The sequence below is a fragment of the Notechis scutatus genome, chromosome 1, assembly GCF_049901735.1.
Source record: "Notechis scutatus isolate UNSWTSFEM ecotype Mainland chromosome 1, rNotScu1.2, whole genome shotgun sequence".
Classification (NCBI taxonomy): Eukaryota; Metazoa; Chordata; class Lepidosauria; order Squamata; family Elapidae; genus Notechis; species Notechis scutatus.
The window spans coordinates 227,580,439-227,597,798 of NC_142009.1; the positions used below are offsets into that span (position 1 = coordinate 227,580,439).

At 38.7% G+C, this 17,360-nt stretch overlaps 1 protein-coding gene across 2 annotated transcripts; it reads right to left on the reverse strand.

The window, feature by feature from the left end:
• Positions 1-669: 669 nt before the first annotated feature.
• Positions 670-16,070, reverse strand: RAD9A (RAD9 checkpoint clamp component A). Of its 2 annotated transcripts, none has more exons than XM_026665650.2 (12): positions 15,738-16,070; positions 13,889-13,958; positions 12,569-12,639; positions 6,142-6,282; positions 5,725-5,839; positions 4,523-4,622; positions 3,848-3,957; positions 3,481-3,587; positions 3,290-3,354; positions 2,827-2,916; positions 2,184-2,382; positions 670-1,073 (listed from the first exon to the last, which is right to left on the reverse strand). In XM_026665650.2, the coding sequence occupies exons 2-12, from the start codon at positions 13,920-13,922 to the stop codon at positions 969-971; spliced, it is 1,137 nt and encodes a 378-aa protein (XP_026521435.2). In that variant the 5' UTR covers positions 13,923-13,958; positions 15,738-16,070; the 3' UTR covers positions 670-968. The 2 variants fall into 2 exon arrangements, with proteins under 2 accessions (XP_026521435.2, XP_087806597.1); XM_087950471.1 differs by lacking the exon at positions 15,738-16,070 and adding an exon at positions 15,262-15,337.
• Between the last annotated feature and the right edge of the window lie 1,290 nt (positions 16,071-17,360).

Genomic DNA, 17,360 nt, shown 5'->3' on the forward strand with positions numbered 1-17,360 from the left:
AAACGTACAGACAACTGAACAAGTTGTAGCAATGAAGTCAGACTCTGGCTGTAGCAACAGCTCTGGCCTTGGACTCGATCACTTATGGGAGAAATAAAAAAATCAGGCTTCCTCTTAGAATGGCAGGGAATCCAATCAGATTCAAGTTACCTCACGTTTGATTGGCTGAGGCCTGCTCTGAGGAAGCATGTGGTAAACTCTGGACTGTATTCCGTTATGGCCTCTCTTGAGGTAACCCTTTGATTGGAACTGTTGCTTCAATCATTTCACTGCCTAAAAGAAAATCAGAGCGGGTTGTTTCCCCCCAATGCACCTGCTCTTTAGAAGCACCGTGCAAGACCTTTAATTAAGGGCGGTTTTCACTTTTAACTTCAAAGCTGGATTGAGCTAGAGAAAGCACCAAGAAGTAACAAGGGATCAGGCCCAGTCTTTTGCCACCTTCCATATTTACTGAGTAAGGGCAGCTTTAGAAGCCGCCTAGGTTTTTTCTTCTCTTATTTCATTTTTCATTCCCAGATATCTTCCAACTAATGAGAGCTTTGGCACTAAACCTTTTAATTACAGGGAACGAGAGGAAAGCTGCCTCCAAACAGTGGAAGGTTCTAAAAGGAAACTTACAAGCTTGGTCTGTATTACAGCAGCAATATGCCTTGGCATCAAACACCGAGAAGTATATCTTTTTTAATAAAACGAATGTATTGGAGCTCTACATTAGTTGCAAACCTGAAGCAGGAAACGTCTCCTACATTTCTGCTTTTCCAAAAAAAAAAAAGAGCGAGCTGATGGTTGTTATAATTCTACACTGGAAATAATAGTTCCATGACACCCTGTTCATTTCATTAAAAAAAATGCAAAGATCTATCTCTGGCCAAAGTATTTTGCTGGGGCAGGTTGGATTAAAATCCTAGCCTGACAAAGACTCTGGGATTTAGAGGTGTGTTGCACGCAGCACAGCAATCCAGATGAGCTCACGAATCTCCCTCACTGTCCTCTGCTAGTACGTCCTGGCTGGCAAAGGAACGAGTTCTGGACTGGGACTCACTCAAAATTGATCCAAAGAATAAGGAACGAAACTGCAAAAGAAAATAACAGGGAGAAAGAAAGCTGAAAAGGTGCAAGCGTTCTTGAAACTTTCCCCATCACAAATTGATTTAACAGGAACAAATTTAAAAACACAAAAACAATCTTTATAAATGTAGAAGAAAAGATGATACAGATGATATTCAGAATAAAGTTTACTACACCTAGGGGCTGACTGTTTGCCTCCTTTCCCTGTTCCTCCCAACTGTTCCAAAGCTGCTCCCAAATGTACTTTTCACCACACCTCTCTCTACCACACCACCCTTTTCAAGTGACTTTAAAAACCAACAACCTGATTTTGCAATAGAATGATTATTAACAAAGCCTGGCTGCGGCCATTAAAAGTCAGTAAATAATGGCTCAGCTCCAACTGAAGTTAGTCATAAACCCAGGACCAACTGTGAGGGATGGATAGGATTGTAAGTATTTAAGTTGGTACACAGACCACAGTAAAGTACTGTCAACTTTCCCACATTATTGAATGACTTATTAGTCATTCTATGCATATGTAAACCTAGACCATGTTTTACAAACCGCAATGGCTGGATGTAGAGAATATATAAGTGCCAGGGAGTTATGGTAGGCAGTGCCAGGTGGTACAGAGGTCATAGGCACTTTGTCCAGGTGTCAAATGGATCCTGCTATTCTACTGCTTTCAATAACAGTTGATTGTTACTGTTATTGAAAGCAAGAGAATAGCAAGATCCTCTTAACACACCAGTCCAAAGTGCCTATGACCTTTCCATTCGTGATCACGTGGGACTGATCTTTTCCCCAAGAAATTATCCTTTGAAATCTCCACTCCACCCACTTCAGTGGCACCACCCCAGACACTGCCCCAATATGACTTCTAGAATCCTCTGTTTCTGAAGTAAGTGATATGTCACACACACACACTACAGTAGTCACAGTACACACCAAAGGAGCAGGGTGGGTAGATGCCAGTAAGTACTGCAATGGTCACACCTTCCTATGCTGAAAAGCACTATCTATGCTCCTGCTTGTCCCATCCTTTAATGTGGATGGTCAGGAGATTCTCCAGGCCAATGTCTGACACCCTCCACCATGTTTTCATGCACTGAGCAGTAACACGCTCCACCTACCTTCTTTTGCGGCGGTGTGCCAAGGACAGTATCCTCATTTTCACTGTCCGATTCCTTGGTTTCAGAGCTGGGATGCCTTGTGGCGAAAGCAGAGCTGGGAGAGGGTTCCGTTTCATCACATGTGGCTTCCATGGCTATCATGTAGGCATCAATGTCATCGTTGGTAAAGTCACCAGCTGGGGCAACTGGTTTGTGAGTGCTGGAAGAGGCAAACGGGGTAGGCTTATTAGCTACAGAGCCCTAGTTGCCTTTCTTAGAAAAGGTGTCCCGTTAATCCTAGGGAAAGCCTTCCTTGGGGACACCTGCTTAAATTCTTATCCCACCAATTAAGTCCTCATCCCAAACCTCAAGGGTTTGACACAGCCGGATGAATAGCAGGAAATAACTCATGTAAAGCTGAAATATTAAACAGTTCCCAAAGTTACTAAATAGCCATGGATATCCTTTACGATGGTCCACCAAGCCTGGGGAATGACAAAACACCTCAGCCAAAAGGGCAACAAAACTGCCCATTTCAAAGTGACACCCCCTTCCTGTATGCCAGGGAGAGATGGAGGTCCTGTTAAATACTTTGTTCTTTTCCAGCAACTTGTTTTCTCTCTGTGCCAAGCAGGCTTAGTGCAAGAGGTAGAATATTTCTCACCTGGCTGGCAGATGGCTTTCTGATTCGGAAAGCGTGGCCAGGACCAGTTGTAGCTCCAGCACAGGATCCTCCACAGTAAAGATAACTGGCCTGGGAAGATAAATATGGCAAGGGTGGCCATGCATATTTCAACCGGACGGGAATAATTTAAAAAAAGCAACAAGAATGGAAGCATGTCCAAGCTGACCAGAGCCACTGATGTCTCTGGTGAAGTAGAACAGAAAATACATTCACGGATGCTTACAAAGACTGCCTTTTTTAAAAAGAGTATAAGCAGGATGCATACATCAAATTAGGGTTTGTGAGAAGCCTCTTTGGAGATACTCAAAGCAATACTGTGAAACAATACGGATACCGCCCAGCGAGTGTTAGCCAATACTGTACTTTAAAATGGCCTGGCGCCACTGCAGAAGTCTTTATTTGATCATTAAGCTTCTTAAGCCAGCTGCTTAAGCCCTCCTACCTGCCAGGTATGTCAAAGTGGATATCAAGGGAAAGATTTGAGGACTCAGCAAAACTCAAGAAACCCTAAAAATGGGGAAGGAGGAGGAGAAAAAAAAATGGTGATGAAGCAGACTGGGAAGAACAAACTCAACCCCATCCCAAAGAAGGCAGGGAACAAACTCAACCCCATCCCAAAGAAAGCAGGCTCACCCGGAATTCCTTAAGGCAGAAAGTGACTTGTATTTCTTGCTTGACGTGGAAGGCCTGGAACTCATCCTCACTCAGGCACATTTCCGTCACCATCATCCGACTTGGCTCTGTCACACAGAGATGGATCAGAAAACATCTCTTCAGATAGCCACTTCTCTCCATTCCATACAACTTTCCATGAGGAAGCACATAAGAGATAGTTGCGGACTGCTGAAGAGAATCAGGGATTTACAGCCACACTGCTAAGGTGCCCTCAGGCTGGAACTTGCTAGCCACAGCTTAGTTTGTTAAGGGAGGCTAAGTAAGGAAGCCTTGTCTTGTCGGGTTTGGGGGATGAATTGGAAGCAAGGCCTAGTGGGCAGCTCACCTGTCTCTTCTTCTAGGTAACTACGGAGAGTCACCTTGCCATTAGGGCTGGCACCCAGAGTCACCTCAGCCAGGTTAAGTGGGAAATGAACCACAGCATCTGCTAATAGCCTGAATTGGATGGAGAGAGGAAGGAAAGAGGCTGAGTAGAAACATGGAAAACTTTGTAGCAATTCCCTTCTGTTCTTAGTCCTTATTGTTTTAATAATATAATTGGGACAACAGCATTGGCTTGCAGAAAGCGCTTCCTCTCACGGTTTGTTCACACAACATATTCTTATATGTAATATATCAACTTGGGGGAGGGAAAGGGAATCTATTATCAGATTCCCCCTGTACTAAAATCTCTCTCAGTCAACAACATGATCGCACCTGGGAGAAGCAGAGTTGCCTTATTGGTGAGAGGGGTGGCATATAAATTTAATAAATAAATTAAAATAAAGAATCCTCAAAACACCCTCCCATCCATTTCAACATTTGTAAATTATGCCATGCTGACATATTGCCTGCTGTACTGATAAGTGGGCCTCTGGATGGTGGAATTCACTCTGCAAAGGATGCATACAACACATGAATGTGCAGGACTATCAGTGCCATTCCTATAGATGCATCTGTAAACCATAATAGCCTCCCATCCCGCTGCACTAAAATCTCTCAGTCAACAACATGATCGCACCTGGGAGAAGCACGCAGTAAATGGGCATATTGTGTTTTGTCATAGACAGCCTGTAACAATTCACATTCCTGGAATGACAAATCGTGAGTCTTGACAACCCCTGCAATGAATAGAGAGAAGGGAGAGTGAGTGGGAGAACACAAATTTATTACACTAAGACATCCTTTGAACACTGATTTGTTGAAATGCCGTAATTCACTAGACCCTATATAAGATGAAACCAAACAAACCCCATTTCTTAAAGCCAATCTGATTGTCAGGGAAAATGGCCTAGGCCCATATCGCTCACAGGGTCCTGAGCCTAATGCTGCTGGAGATGTGAAAAATTTGTGGGAAAAGCAGCATTTATCCCTTTCAAGGACAAAAGGAAAAAAAGGTGACATTGATGGGGGGGAGTAAAAGCTTTTAATGAAATATGTGGTTATTAAAAAGTGAATCACTTTTCCATGCATTCATTAAAGATAGCACTGTTAAGACAGTTCATGCTTCTTCTAGGTTAAATTCAATCGACAAGCCAGCCATTCCCAACGTTACGCACATCACAAAAGTTAAAATCTCCTTTGATCTGAGCTCGATTCACTTTGATGAGTTCATAGACATGACCAAACAGGTTTCTTAGCATTAGTAGATAAATTAGTTTACTACTGACACCTGCAATTTTTCAATGTCTCCCATCTAGCTTATAGCCCAGGCATTCTGTGATAATTTCCCATTCATGATGCTGCTTAGCTTCCAAGTTCAGATTGTTACAGCTCTCTCTCTCTCTCTCTCACTCACACACACACACACACACACACACATGGAGTTCACAATAACTGTATCTGTGAGTATAACACACTTAGTCCCTTCTCAGATAGAGTGCAAGTAATAAATAATTTTCTCTGGTTCTAAACTTCAAGAATTTGCCGGCATATGAAAACATTCTGAACTCTTTATTCAACATTCAGGATCTTTGCAGCCCTTTATTACTTCAGTTAAAAAGTGATGCAGGCCTGTGGCTTTTAATATTGGTTTCCAATAGACTCTTTACTCTTGCCTGTACTTCTTTTCCCCCAATTCGTTTGAACCACTCTTGGATCTTGCTCTCTCACTTAGGTCTGAATAGGCAGCAGGGTTCCTGGACCACAGGTCAAATGACCCCCTTTTTACTGTCTGAAGTTAAGTCTTTTCGTGTTCAAGGAGGGCTCTTTTCCAGGGCTCACCATATTTGCAATGCAGTTGAACGCGGAACCAGTTCTTCTTGGACTTCAGCGACATGAGACATTTCTCCACTGTCTTCTCCAGAGCAGGGATTGAGCGGAATACAGCTAGGAAAGACTGCAAGGCACGATTGGGTGAGACTGTTCTTAAAACAAAAGAAAGCCACAAAGAGGGCTGCATTCTGCATAACGCTTGAGTGTCAAATTAGGATGGGGGGAAAATTCAAGTTCAAACCCCAAGATTAAATTCAGTGTGCCACTCACAGGCCAGGTGGACTACATTGAGGCCAGTTATAGACCAAGCGGTTGGATCTGTATATGTCACTGACTTGAAAGGACCTCAAGAACCCAGAGGGGGAATATTTACTTCAGCTTTGAGGAAAGTTTGCACGCTCTCTGCAATGTTCAAGAGCATCTCACCTTCATGAGCACTTTGCATCGGAAAGCACCAGCATCTGAGTCTGATCCAGATTCCCCAGCCTGGTAGTGCTGGAAGAAGAGTGAGGTGAACAGGAAGCAGGCATAGGCAGAGCGAGATGTGTTTATTGCACGCAAAGACAACTGGAAAGATAAAACAGGAAATAACAGTTGGACAGGAAATAGCTCCCCATCTCTCCAGCCTTTAGCTTTCTCTCAGTTTCCAACACCTAGCAGCTAGGGGAGGGGCGCTTGGTCAGATCAGGTCCAGCATTCTATTATCCCACTCAGTGTCTATAGGTCTCCCACATGCAGACCATGGAGCATGGTTTCTCAACCTTGGCATCTCTTATTTCAGCTTCCACAAACTCCCAGGCAGCATGCTTACAGGAAATTCCCAGCCAAACTCCCAGGCAGCATGCTGACTGTTAGGGATAACATTGTTTTACCCTAACTGTTTTGGGTAAAGATAATAAAATGATGAATCATGGTTTGTCAGATAAAGTGTATGTGACTTTAAGCTAAAGGAATGTAATTAAGGGTGCAGCTGTAAAAGTACTATATAAGCAGCAAGGCACTCTCTGGCTCTTACTGGCTGGCTTATTGAAGACTGCGTTCTTGCTGGATCGGGAGGAGAAGTAGTGTTGGATTACTTTGAAGATTTCTCAACGGAGAGAAGATAAGTTTTGGACAGATTTATTATATGTGTACTGACACTGGCTATTCGACACGGACTTTGCAATTAGAGTATCCTCGACAAGACTTGACTGAATTTGGTATATGACTAATGGACTGTTTATAATGACTATGCTATAATTCTTAAATGGAATAAACTATATTTTTGATAGCACAAGCGTATCTGTATTTTTACTGCGTGTTAACGAGAAGGCTTATCTCACACATTTACCTGTCTTCCTATCTGACTTCGCTGCACATTCTGTTTAGTTTGTTTTCCTTAACACCCGTTGGGGAATCCAGGCTTAACACTGGTTATGGGCCCAGAGAGACTGCAAAGTCAGTTTAACTAGAATAAAAACAGGTTTATGTAAAAAGTGAGATTTTGTGTTGTTACACGTTACAGTAAACAGACAGCTGTGTTTTATCAATTATAGTTTTATATCCATATAGTGAAACATGGCACAAGTCAGTCTACAGAGTTTGTCCCTTATATCCAAGCTGGATGGAACAAACTATGTTTCATGGTCTATGAAATGTAGTCTACTTCTACGAAGAGAAGGTCTGTGGAACATAATTGAAAATCCACCAAACGTAGAAGAATGGGATCCTGAAGATGAGGAAGATAGTAAAAGATAGAAGAATTTAAACAGAAAAATGAACAAGCACTTTGCATCATAGGACTATCATTAACTGATCAGCAGCTTGTTCATATACGCGGAGAGCAAACTGCTGTTGGGTGTTGGCAAAAACTGAGGAGGATTTATGTTCGAGATAACGTTGGTGCTCACATAAATCTAACATGGAAGCTTTTCCGTACGTATCTCCAAAAGAATGGTAATATGCTGAGTCATTTGAATACTATAAAAGCATTTTCAAGAACTGCATGAGAAGGAGTTAATTTTCTCTGAACTACACCAGGTCTACATAATTCTATCTTCATTAGACGAAAGTTTTGATGACTACGTAACTTCCCTTGAAATATTGCCTAAAGAAAGCTTAACTTTAACTGATATCACTGGCAGATTGATTGAAGAGGCCAGAAGAAGGCTTGAAAGAGATCAGTTAAGGAGGGAGCAACCTCAAAGGAAAATAATGAATCTCCTACTGCATACACAATTAAAAAGTGTTTTAATTGTGGAGGGAGAGGACATTTTGCAAGATTTTGTAAGAAACCAAAGCGCCAGAATGCAAGCCAGAATGCTGTAAGCCAACAAAGAAGAAATAAGAATTATGAGTTAGCAATGTATAGTAATGGAGTTGTAAAAATAATTTATGGGTGGTTGACAGTGGTGCGTCCCACTGTATTATAAATGATAACAAAAAATTTGTAAAAATGTCTATGAGTTCACAACATATCTCATTAGCAAACGGATGGAAACTGCAAGCAAAAGGTGAAGGTATTGCTCATTGTTCTAGTATAAATGAGAACATAAAAATGTTATATGTACCTCAACTTAAATTTAATTTGCTTTCAGTTAGAATGTTGGTTAGATTAGGATACATAATTACCTTTAAGGGAGATACTTGTTTAATTGAAAAAGAAGGTAAGAAAATTACTGCATCTTTAAGAGGTGAATTATATGTGTTAAATAATAATGGTTTAGAGTTGGCTAACACAGTTTATGATAATAGAAAACCTCATGATGAATGTATTCACTTGTTACACGAAGGTTAGGTCATTTAAATTTTAAAATGATTAAGAGAACTGTTCAACTATCTAAAGGAATAAGTTTGAAACCTTGTAATAAGTATTTGCAATGTTCTGCTTGTAATCAAAACAAAAGCAAAGTTATACCGGCAAATAGAGTTGATGGATTTACTACCAAAGAGCCTTTGGAGGTAGTATTTGCCGATATAATAGGTCCTAAAAAGCCAAGTGTAGGTGGTGCTAGATACATATTAAGCATAATGGACCACTATTCTAGGTATGGTTTCTGTTTTTAATGAAGAGAAAAACTGAAACGTATACAAATTTCTTTAATTGGTTAAAATTTGCAGAGAGAAAAACTAAAAAGAAATTAGTAACTCTTATAACAGATAATGGTGCGGAATTTACAAATAATAAATTCCAGAGTAGACTTAGAATGGCAGGTATTCAACATAAAGTCTGCACCATATAGGACTCAACATAATGCATTTATAGAGAGCGAGGCCAAACACTGCAATCAATGGGAAGAACAATGTTATCTGATTCTGGATTACCTGACAATTTGTGGGGAGAAGCTATAATGTGTGGTAATCACATATTAAACAATGTTGTTAATTCAACAACAGGTGAATTACCATTCACTCTGTGGCATGGTAGGAAACCTGATTTGAGTTATATTCACACATTTGGTGCACCAGCATGGGTGCATATCCCTACACAACTCAGGCACAAAGGACAACATAGAGCTAAAAGATTAATTTTTGTTGGATATCAAGCAAACCATAGATCTTATAGATTCTGGGAACCAGGTACATCTAGAGTATACTGCAGTGCTAGTGCACAATTCCTAGAACATATAGGATGGAATAGAATAGAGCAAGATTCAGATAATGATGTTATTATAGAACCCTATAAGAGGCAGAAAGAAAAGACTAGTTATAAGAAAAGTCCAATTAAAGAAGAAGTCCATGAAGAGCAAATAGAACCAGATCAAGAGGAAATAATTGATCAAGAAGAGATAGATAGTCAAGAACAGGAAATAAAGGAAAGTCCACCCGTAAGTCCAGTTATACCTAGACGCACAACGCGTATAACCAGACCACCTGAAAGATATCAGGCGAGTATTGTTTGCCAAGTAAATAAAGTTCCTACTAGCATAGATGAACTTAAGATGTATCCTGCAAAGGATCAGGAGAATTGGCAAAAGGCAATGGAAAAAGAGTTAAATTCATTAAAGGAAATGAAGGTTTATGAAGAAACCAAATTACCTCAGGAGAAAAATCCATAGGTGCAAATGGATATTTAAAGTAAAGACTGGAAATAATGGGAAACTAACTTATAAGGCTAGGTTAGTAGCACAAGGATTTAATCAAAATATATTTGATTATGATGAGGTATTTGCACCAAATCTTAAGGCTACAACTTTAAGAGCCGCTTTAGTGTGGGCAGCTAAGAATAATTATATTGTTAACCATTTAGACGTAGAAACTGCATATCTGCATGCACCATTGCAGCATACAATATATTTGAAAAAACCAGTTGGTATAAAAGATAATAAAGTAAATAGCAATGATTGTTGGAAACTCAAGAAGAGTTTATATGGATTGAAACAATCTGGCTATGAATGGAACCAATATATTGTGAAAGAATTAAACAATATAGGGTTTAAATCTGGTTTAGCAGATCCATGTTTGTTTAAAAGAAAATAATGGAGCGGTGTCATTATTGTTATTATTTACAGATGATATTGCTTTGATTACTAAGACCAATAATGAAGCTACTGAGATTATTTCATTATTAGCAAAAGGATAAAATTAAAACATTTAGGTGAAATAAAAAAGTATCTAGGATTGACAATTAATAAAATCACAAAAAGGATTTAAGATATCTCAAGAGGATAAAATTTGCCAATTAATTAAATTGTATAAAATGGAACTTTGTAAGCCTGCAAAGACTCCAATGAGTCAGGAAATTTGCAAAATTGATGCTCAAAGTCCCAAATTTGATAAGACCATATATCAATCTTTGATTGGTAGCTTATCATATATAAGCAATTGGTCTAGGCCAGATATAGCTTATAGTGTGAATCAGCTGGCACGATTTAATAATGATCCACATCAATGTCATTGGCAAGCATTAAAGAGAATTTTAAGATATCTTAAAGGAACAATGCACCATGCATTGTATCTAGAAACCAAAGGTGATTTGAATCTTAGTGCCTATGCAGATGCAAGTTTTGCAACTGACATAAACACTAAAAAATCAACATCTGGGATGGTTATATTATTTGGTAAGACTTTAATAGGGTGGAGGTCAATCAGACAACAGCATATTAGCTTGTCAACGATGGAAGCAGAATTTTCTTGTCTGTCATTACTATGCACTGACTTAATTCTGTACAAACAGTTATTATTAGACATGGGTATAACTGTTAAAGATTCTATTATTGTGTACGAGGACAACCAGGCAGCTATACAATTAGCTACTAATATTGCTGTAAAGACTAGATCAAAGCATACTGATTTAAGATACTTAAATGTTAGAGAATCTGTAAAAAATGGTCTAATTAAACTTGAGTACTGCATGACGGAAGAAAATATTGCAGACCAGTTTACAAAAGCACAAGGTGTTGTAAAATTTAAAGAGAGTTGTGACAATTATGATTTAAAGGTGTAAATGGATATATTATTGTAATATTTATTATTATTACCCAAAAGGGGAGAATTTTAGGGATAACATTGTTTTACCTAACTGTTTTGGGTAAAGATAATAAAATGATGAATCATGGTTTGTCAGATAAAGTGTATGTGACTTTAAGCTAAAGGAATGTAATTAAGGGTGCAGCTGTAAAAGTACTATATAAGCAGCAAGGCACTCTCTGGCTCTTACTGGCTGGCTTATTGAAGACTGCGTTCTTGCTGGATCGGGAGGAGAAGAAGTGTTGGATTACTTTGAAGATTTCTCAACGGAGAGAAGATAAGTTTTGGACAGATTTATTATATGTGTACTGACACTGGCTATTCGACACGGACTTTGCAATTAGAGTATCCTCGACAAGACTTGACTGAATTTGGTATATGACTAATGGACTGTTTATAATGACTATGCTATAATTCTTAAATGGAATAAACTATATTTTTGATAGCACAAGCGTATCTGTATTTTTACTGCGTGTTAAGAGAAGGCTTATCTCACACATTTACCTGTCTTCCTATCTGACTTCGCTGCACATTCTGTTTAGTTTGTTTTCCTTAACACCCGTTGGGGAATCCAGGCTTAACACTGACAACTTTACATTAGTATTCCCTAGCCAACTGTTACTGGAGACATTCCGATTCTCTTTCTTTTCTCCAATTATTCAGTGGATCTTCTGAGGTGAACTCTGACCAGAATTATACAGTGTGGCTGCTGTCACTCAAAAGAATTGAATAAAAGCATTCCAAAATTATTTTACATTACTTTATTTACACTCCCAATAGTGAAATGTGCCTTTCACTGCAGTGCAGCATATTGAAGTTGCTATTTTTTCTCTAGTTATCTATACCATCCATTTCCTGGTCAATTACAACATGTCTTGTAAGGATTCATCATAACTTGTCCAAACATGAAACAAACTTGAATTGTCAGACAGCTCTTGGTACAAATCAAAACTGCTGACAAATGAACTACACAGACGCACCAATTTAGACTATATTGTAGCCCTGTTTTGGTTATGACGGTGCTTACCAGAACCTTATTTTTATGCAAACAAAATTATTTCCTGGACACCTAAGGGATATGCCTCTATTGAATAGTTTTGATTTGTATTGCAATAAATACATTCAATGCCCTTAGCATAGCAGATGTCCATTATATCTTGTTCTATCTTGCAAGGTTTTATATATTTCTGCATCAGAGTGGCAAATGAATTAACACCTAAAACCTAAGCTTTCTCATAACATTTTATATTTAACTTTTTTTTAAAGTGCATTAATTTTTCTGTGGAATATAGTCATGTGAAAAAGAAAACAAAAATCTTTTTCACATAACTGTAGCTTTCCATTTACATAACATTCATTTAAAAGTTTTCCAAGCCCAGCAAATATCTCCTAGATCCCCTCTTACCCCTTCTTCGAGTGGTTCAATGTAGATTTCATCTCCAATCCGGGAGAGAGCATGTACTGCTTTCCCCAGGGCTGCACAAGGATAGAAGAACACAAAGAAGGGGATAAAGTGAAGTCTCATACAGTGTGAATGCTGTTTTTTTAACACTAGCTAGGAATCTGTGTAGGGGGAAATGACCCATCATAACTCCCTCCTGCTGCTAATTAATTATTGGGATTTACATGAAATGTCTTTATTTTACAGTTCTCTGTGAGGAAGGAGGAAGGGTGCACGTAATAACAACAGTGGAAAAGGCTAAAGCCAAAAATGATAATCCTTTCTCTCTTTAATCCTGTACTTGTTCTTAGTCTCTCTATCCTGTAAAGATTGTTATTTTATGAATGAAAAAGCTCCTTTATAAGTATCTTCTCTCTACCAATACTCCCGTTTTTAGAAGGACCTGATCAGAAATTAATACTCTCACACAAAACTTAAGGGACTCACAAAATTGGACTCAAAGTGGCAGCTGATACCTTGTGTGCCAATTGTCTCCTTATGTGAACCAGGAGGCCCTCTTTTATGTACACTGAGAGTATTTCACCAAGACAAATTCCTTGTGTGTCCAATCACACTTGGCCAATAAAGAATTCTATTCTATTCTATTCTATTCTATTCTATTCTATTCTATTCTATTCTATTCCTATTTCTATTCTATTCTTTTGAGACAGTCACTCACACTTTGGTCATCTTGTGTGTGGATCACTGCAATCTACTCTACATCAGGATAACCTTGAAAGCTATTCAGAAGTTGCAGCAAAATGTGGCATTATAGTTGTATCTCATCAAACTCATGTAACACTTTTGATCTATGAGCTACACTGTTACCAGAAGACTTACGGTTGCAATTCAAAATGCTGGCTATTCTCTACAAATACTTCATTAGTTATCCAAAGAACTATCTGTCCTCTGTGGTTTCTGTCCAGCCCAGATGATCATGCTCCTTATCCCATCCATTAAGCAGTGTCATCCGATAGGCTCTTGAAACCATACTTTTTTTTTTTTTGGTCATAGAGCTTTGCAACACTAACCCACATGAGACATGCATGGTGCCTAACCTGGTCATGTTCAAATCAGCTCTGAAAATCTATTTTTCCCCTAAGTCTTGGGTTAGAGTAGGTGATGACTCTTACATTTTTAATGATTGCTTTTCTTATGGCATTTGGGTTTTGGTTTGTTTTAATGGCACGGTATTATCATTTGTACCATATGTTGCCCAGAGTTGTTGTAGAGTTATAATTTTTTAAAATAAATAACTAAATAAAATTGTTGTACATAGCTCACCTTTCACATTGCCCCCTGTAACTATGCACTTCATGCCAAAGGAGAGATGTCAGAGAGAACACTAGTAGAACTGCGAAGAAACAAAATATGTGCGTGATTACTCTTCATCTAATACCTAATATTTCACAAAGAAGATACTAGAAAATAAGAGAAAATTATACACAGACACAAATCATCATAAATTCAAATTTTGGCAATAAACCCACATACTGTCTATTTAAATTAATAATCTTTATTTATACTTTTTAGGCATTTGAAGGGCATTAGGTTTCTACTTTGCATGTTTGTTCCCCAAAGTCAACTGCTAACTTAACATGTAAATTAAAAAAAATACATTTATACAAAATAATCACAGAACCACTAACAGAGTATAGAAAAGATTCTCAGCCTAATTCATAGAAGAGTTTCCATGTGAATTGGATATGGCAATGCAAAGAGATGTGACAAAGTGCCAAGACTTTGATGGAAATAATCAAAGTATGTGGAAGTATAGTCCCATGGAACCATCACACAGAACTAGTTTTCTATGAGGGCCTGCCCCTCACCTCCAAAACTGTCCCGGAGATCAATCCTAGCCTGCCTAGGAGTTGGTGTCTTGAACTGGATTTTGAATAGTTGCATGAAATGTACGGAAGTGGAGTATTTGACTTTCATTGCTCAGAAAGTGAACAATAGAAGTTTCAATATTGCATTTTTTCACAATCCGAAGGTATCATAAGGTCCTTTTTACACCACACAATGTAACACATATAATACTTCATAGCATTTGAATGCAAAACAAATTATGGTTTCAGGAAAGGCTGTGCAGTGGTTTTACTTTTGGAAGAAACTATTCAGCATCACTGATTTACATTTTAAAAAACTATTTTATATCATGTGTTCAGCTAAATGGAAAATTGTCAAATGTGTTTTTTAGAAGAATATGAATTTAATTTCAAATTCCATTATGTGCTTATTGCTATATACAGGTAGTCCTCGACTAATGAACACAATTGAGCCCAAAATTTATGTTGCTAAATGAGAAATTTGTTAAGTGGGTTTTGCTCCATTTTACGACTTTCCTTGCCACATTTGTTAAGTGAATCATTGCAGTTGTTAAATTAGTAATAAGATAGTTAAGTGTATCTGGCTTCTGAATTGACTTTGTCAGAAGGTCACAAAAGGGGATAACATAACTCCAGGACACTGCAACCGTCATAAATATGAGTCAGTTCCCAAGCATCCGAATTTTGATCACATGTCCATGGGGATGCTGCAACGGTCATAAGTTTGAAAAACAGTCATGCCCCTTTTTTCAGTGCCAATGTAACTTTGAATGATCAACTAAATGAACTGAAGTAAGCTGAGGACTACCAATAAACGCCAGAAGTCACCTGTCTGAATAGCTGAAAAGCACCAGCTTTGCTTCTTCTTCATCATCTTTTTTAAAATAGTCATTTCATGAGATCCTATGCCTTAACAAGGTATGGAAAAATTGGTTTAGCATTCCAGATACATAGATAGATGGATGTAGATGGTTTGGCATTTCATATACATAGGCAATTGCTAGAATAATAGGATTTGTTTTATTAGAGTGATTTGGTTGTGATGCTGACCCAGTCCAAACTAGACAAGGACAGCTGTTCCCTTAGGAAAAAGGAGCTCTTGGGGACAAATTCAACCAATATTCTAAGCAACATCCACGATGCACTTCTGCTTATTTATGCAAAAGTAGACTCGACATATTACTTTAAACAAACATTGCAGCTCCAACAGGTCTGACAAGTTGAAGTTGTCACCCAACTTACTTAAAGGAAGGGAGTACTGTGCAAGGTCAGGCTAGATTGTCTGTCTATCTAATCAAAGATACCTTGGTATGAAAGGCATCAGTCCACCGTCGTCTGAATGCTAAATTTCCCACCTCGACACGAGTTTCGCTCTGCTCTTTGGACACAAGGCTTCACCACCCCATCCCAAAACTAAAGACTGCTGAATGGCCACCCCTGGCATGAGAAAGAAGCTGCTGCTCCGCAATCCTGTAAAAAAAAGGGGGGGGGGGAGACGACTCCACAAAAAGAGAACACCGTCCCGAACCTCTTGCTATTATAACACACTAATTCCTCCTTTTGCCGCCTTCCTCCAACAGCAACACAAAAAAACCCAACCTCCTCTCCACCCACCCTGCATTCTCATTGGACAATACGACTGCCAGGTCGCGCCGGGCAAGCACGTGGGAGATGGGTTAAATCTCATTTGTGGAGTTTCCTCCACGTGATCCTCGCGGAGCTTGGACCGGACGGTAGACTGCAGCTCCTCCTCGTTTCGAAGGGAGGGGAAGGGAAGTGGGAGCTCTTCTGATTCTCGTTAATCCTTTGATTATGGCTGCGGTCCGAGGGAAGGGGAGGGCCTACGCCTGCGCTGAATGAACTGAAGGGGGAGGTTACTTTGCAATGGGAAATCTTGCCTTTATTTTTAGCTATTGAAGAGGAAGGGCCGTTTATTATCCTTAAACTCGCTTTCTTGGAGTAAACCTTAGTGAAATAACCTCTCTCTCTCTCTCTCTCTCTCTCTGTGTGTATAGGTATATGTATATGTATGTATTTGTTTTCTTAAGTTTTCACGGGTACTTACATGTATGGTATTCAGCTTTGTTCATTTTCCCACGTCATTATAGTTGTGCTTTTAAAGTTGTAGCAACGTTTGGCAGAATCTCATCTGCCATCATCAGGCTTCTGGTTGTGTTCATCTGTCTGATCAAAACTGAAACAACTGTAAAGTCTGACTCACAGACTAACACAACCAGAAGCCTGATGATGGCAGATGAGATTCTGCCAAAACGTTGCTACAACTTTAAAAGCACAACTATAATGACGTGGGAAAATACCCGAACAAAGCTGAATACCATACATGTAAGTACCTGCAGAAAACTTCACACACACACACACACATACATATCTCACATATATATAATGTATATATATTTTTATATATGTATTATTATATTATATATTATATTTATTATATGTATGCATATGTGTGTATGTCCAGTACTAGATATGTGCACTAAAGATATTTGTTTTATTTTAAAGAATGTTTTTCATTATGTAACTTACAGTGAGCTGTGAAAAATGGAGAGGAAAAAAATCAACATTACATTTACATTATATTTAAGCCATCTCAAGTGCAAGACATTGGGTTTTATTCCAGATGATCTTATTTACCTCCCGCCACCCCACTTATTGTTAAAAAATAAATAGGACCCCGAAATCGCACTACAACATCCATTAAAAACTCATGGATTTCCTTTTGAAATTAAATCTTGCTAATTCAAATCAAGGTGTTAAAAAATATAACATATTGGCAGCAGACTGTAGTTTACTTTATTGTCATTGCACCTCGTACAACGAAATCAAACACCATCTTCAGTGCACATCATGACCATGAATATAAACACAAACACACATCCTTCACACTCCACACATTGAACTGAAAA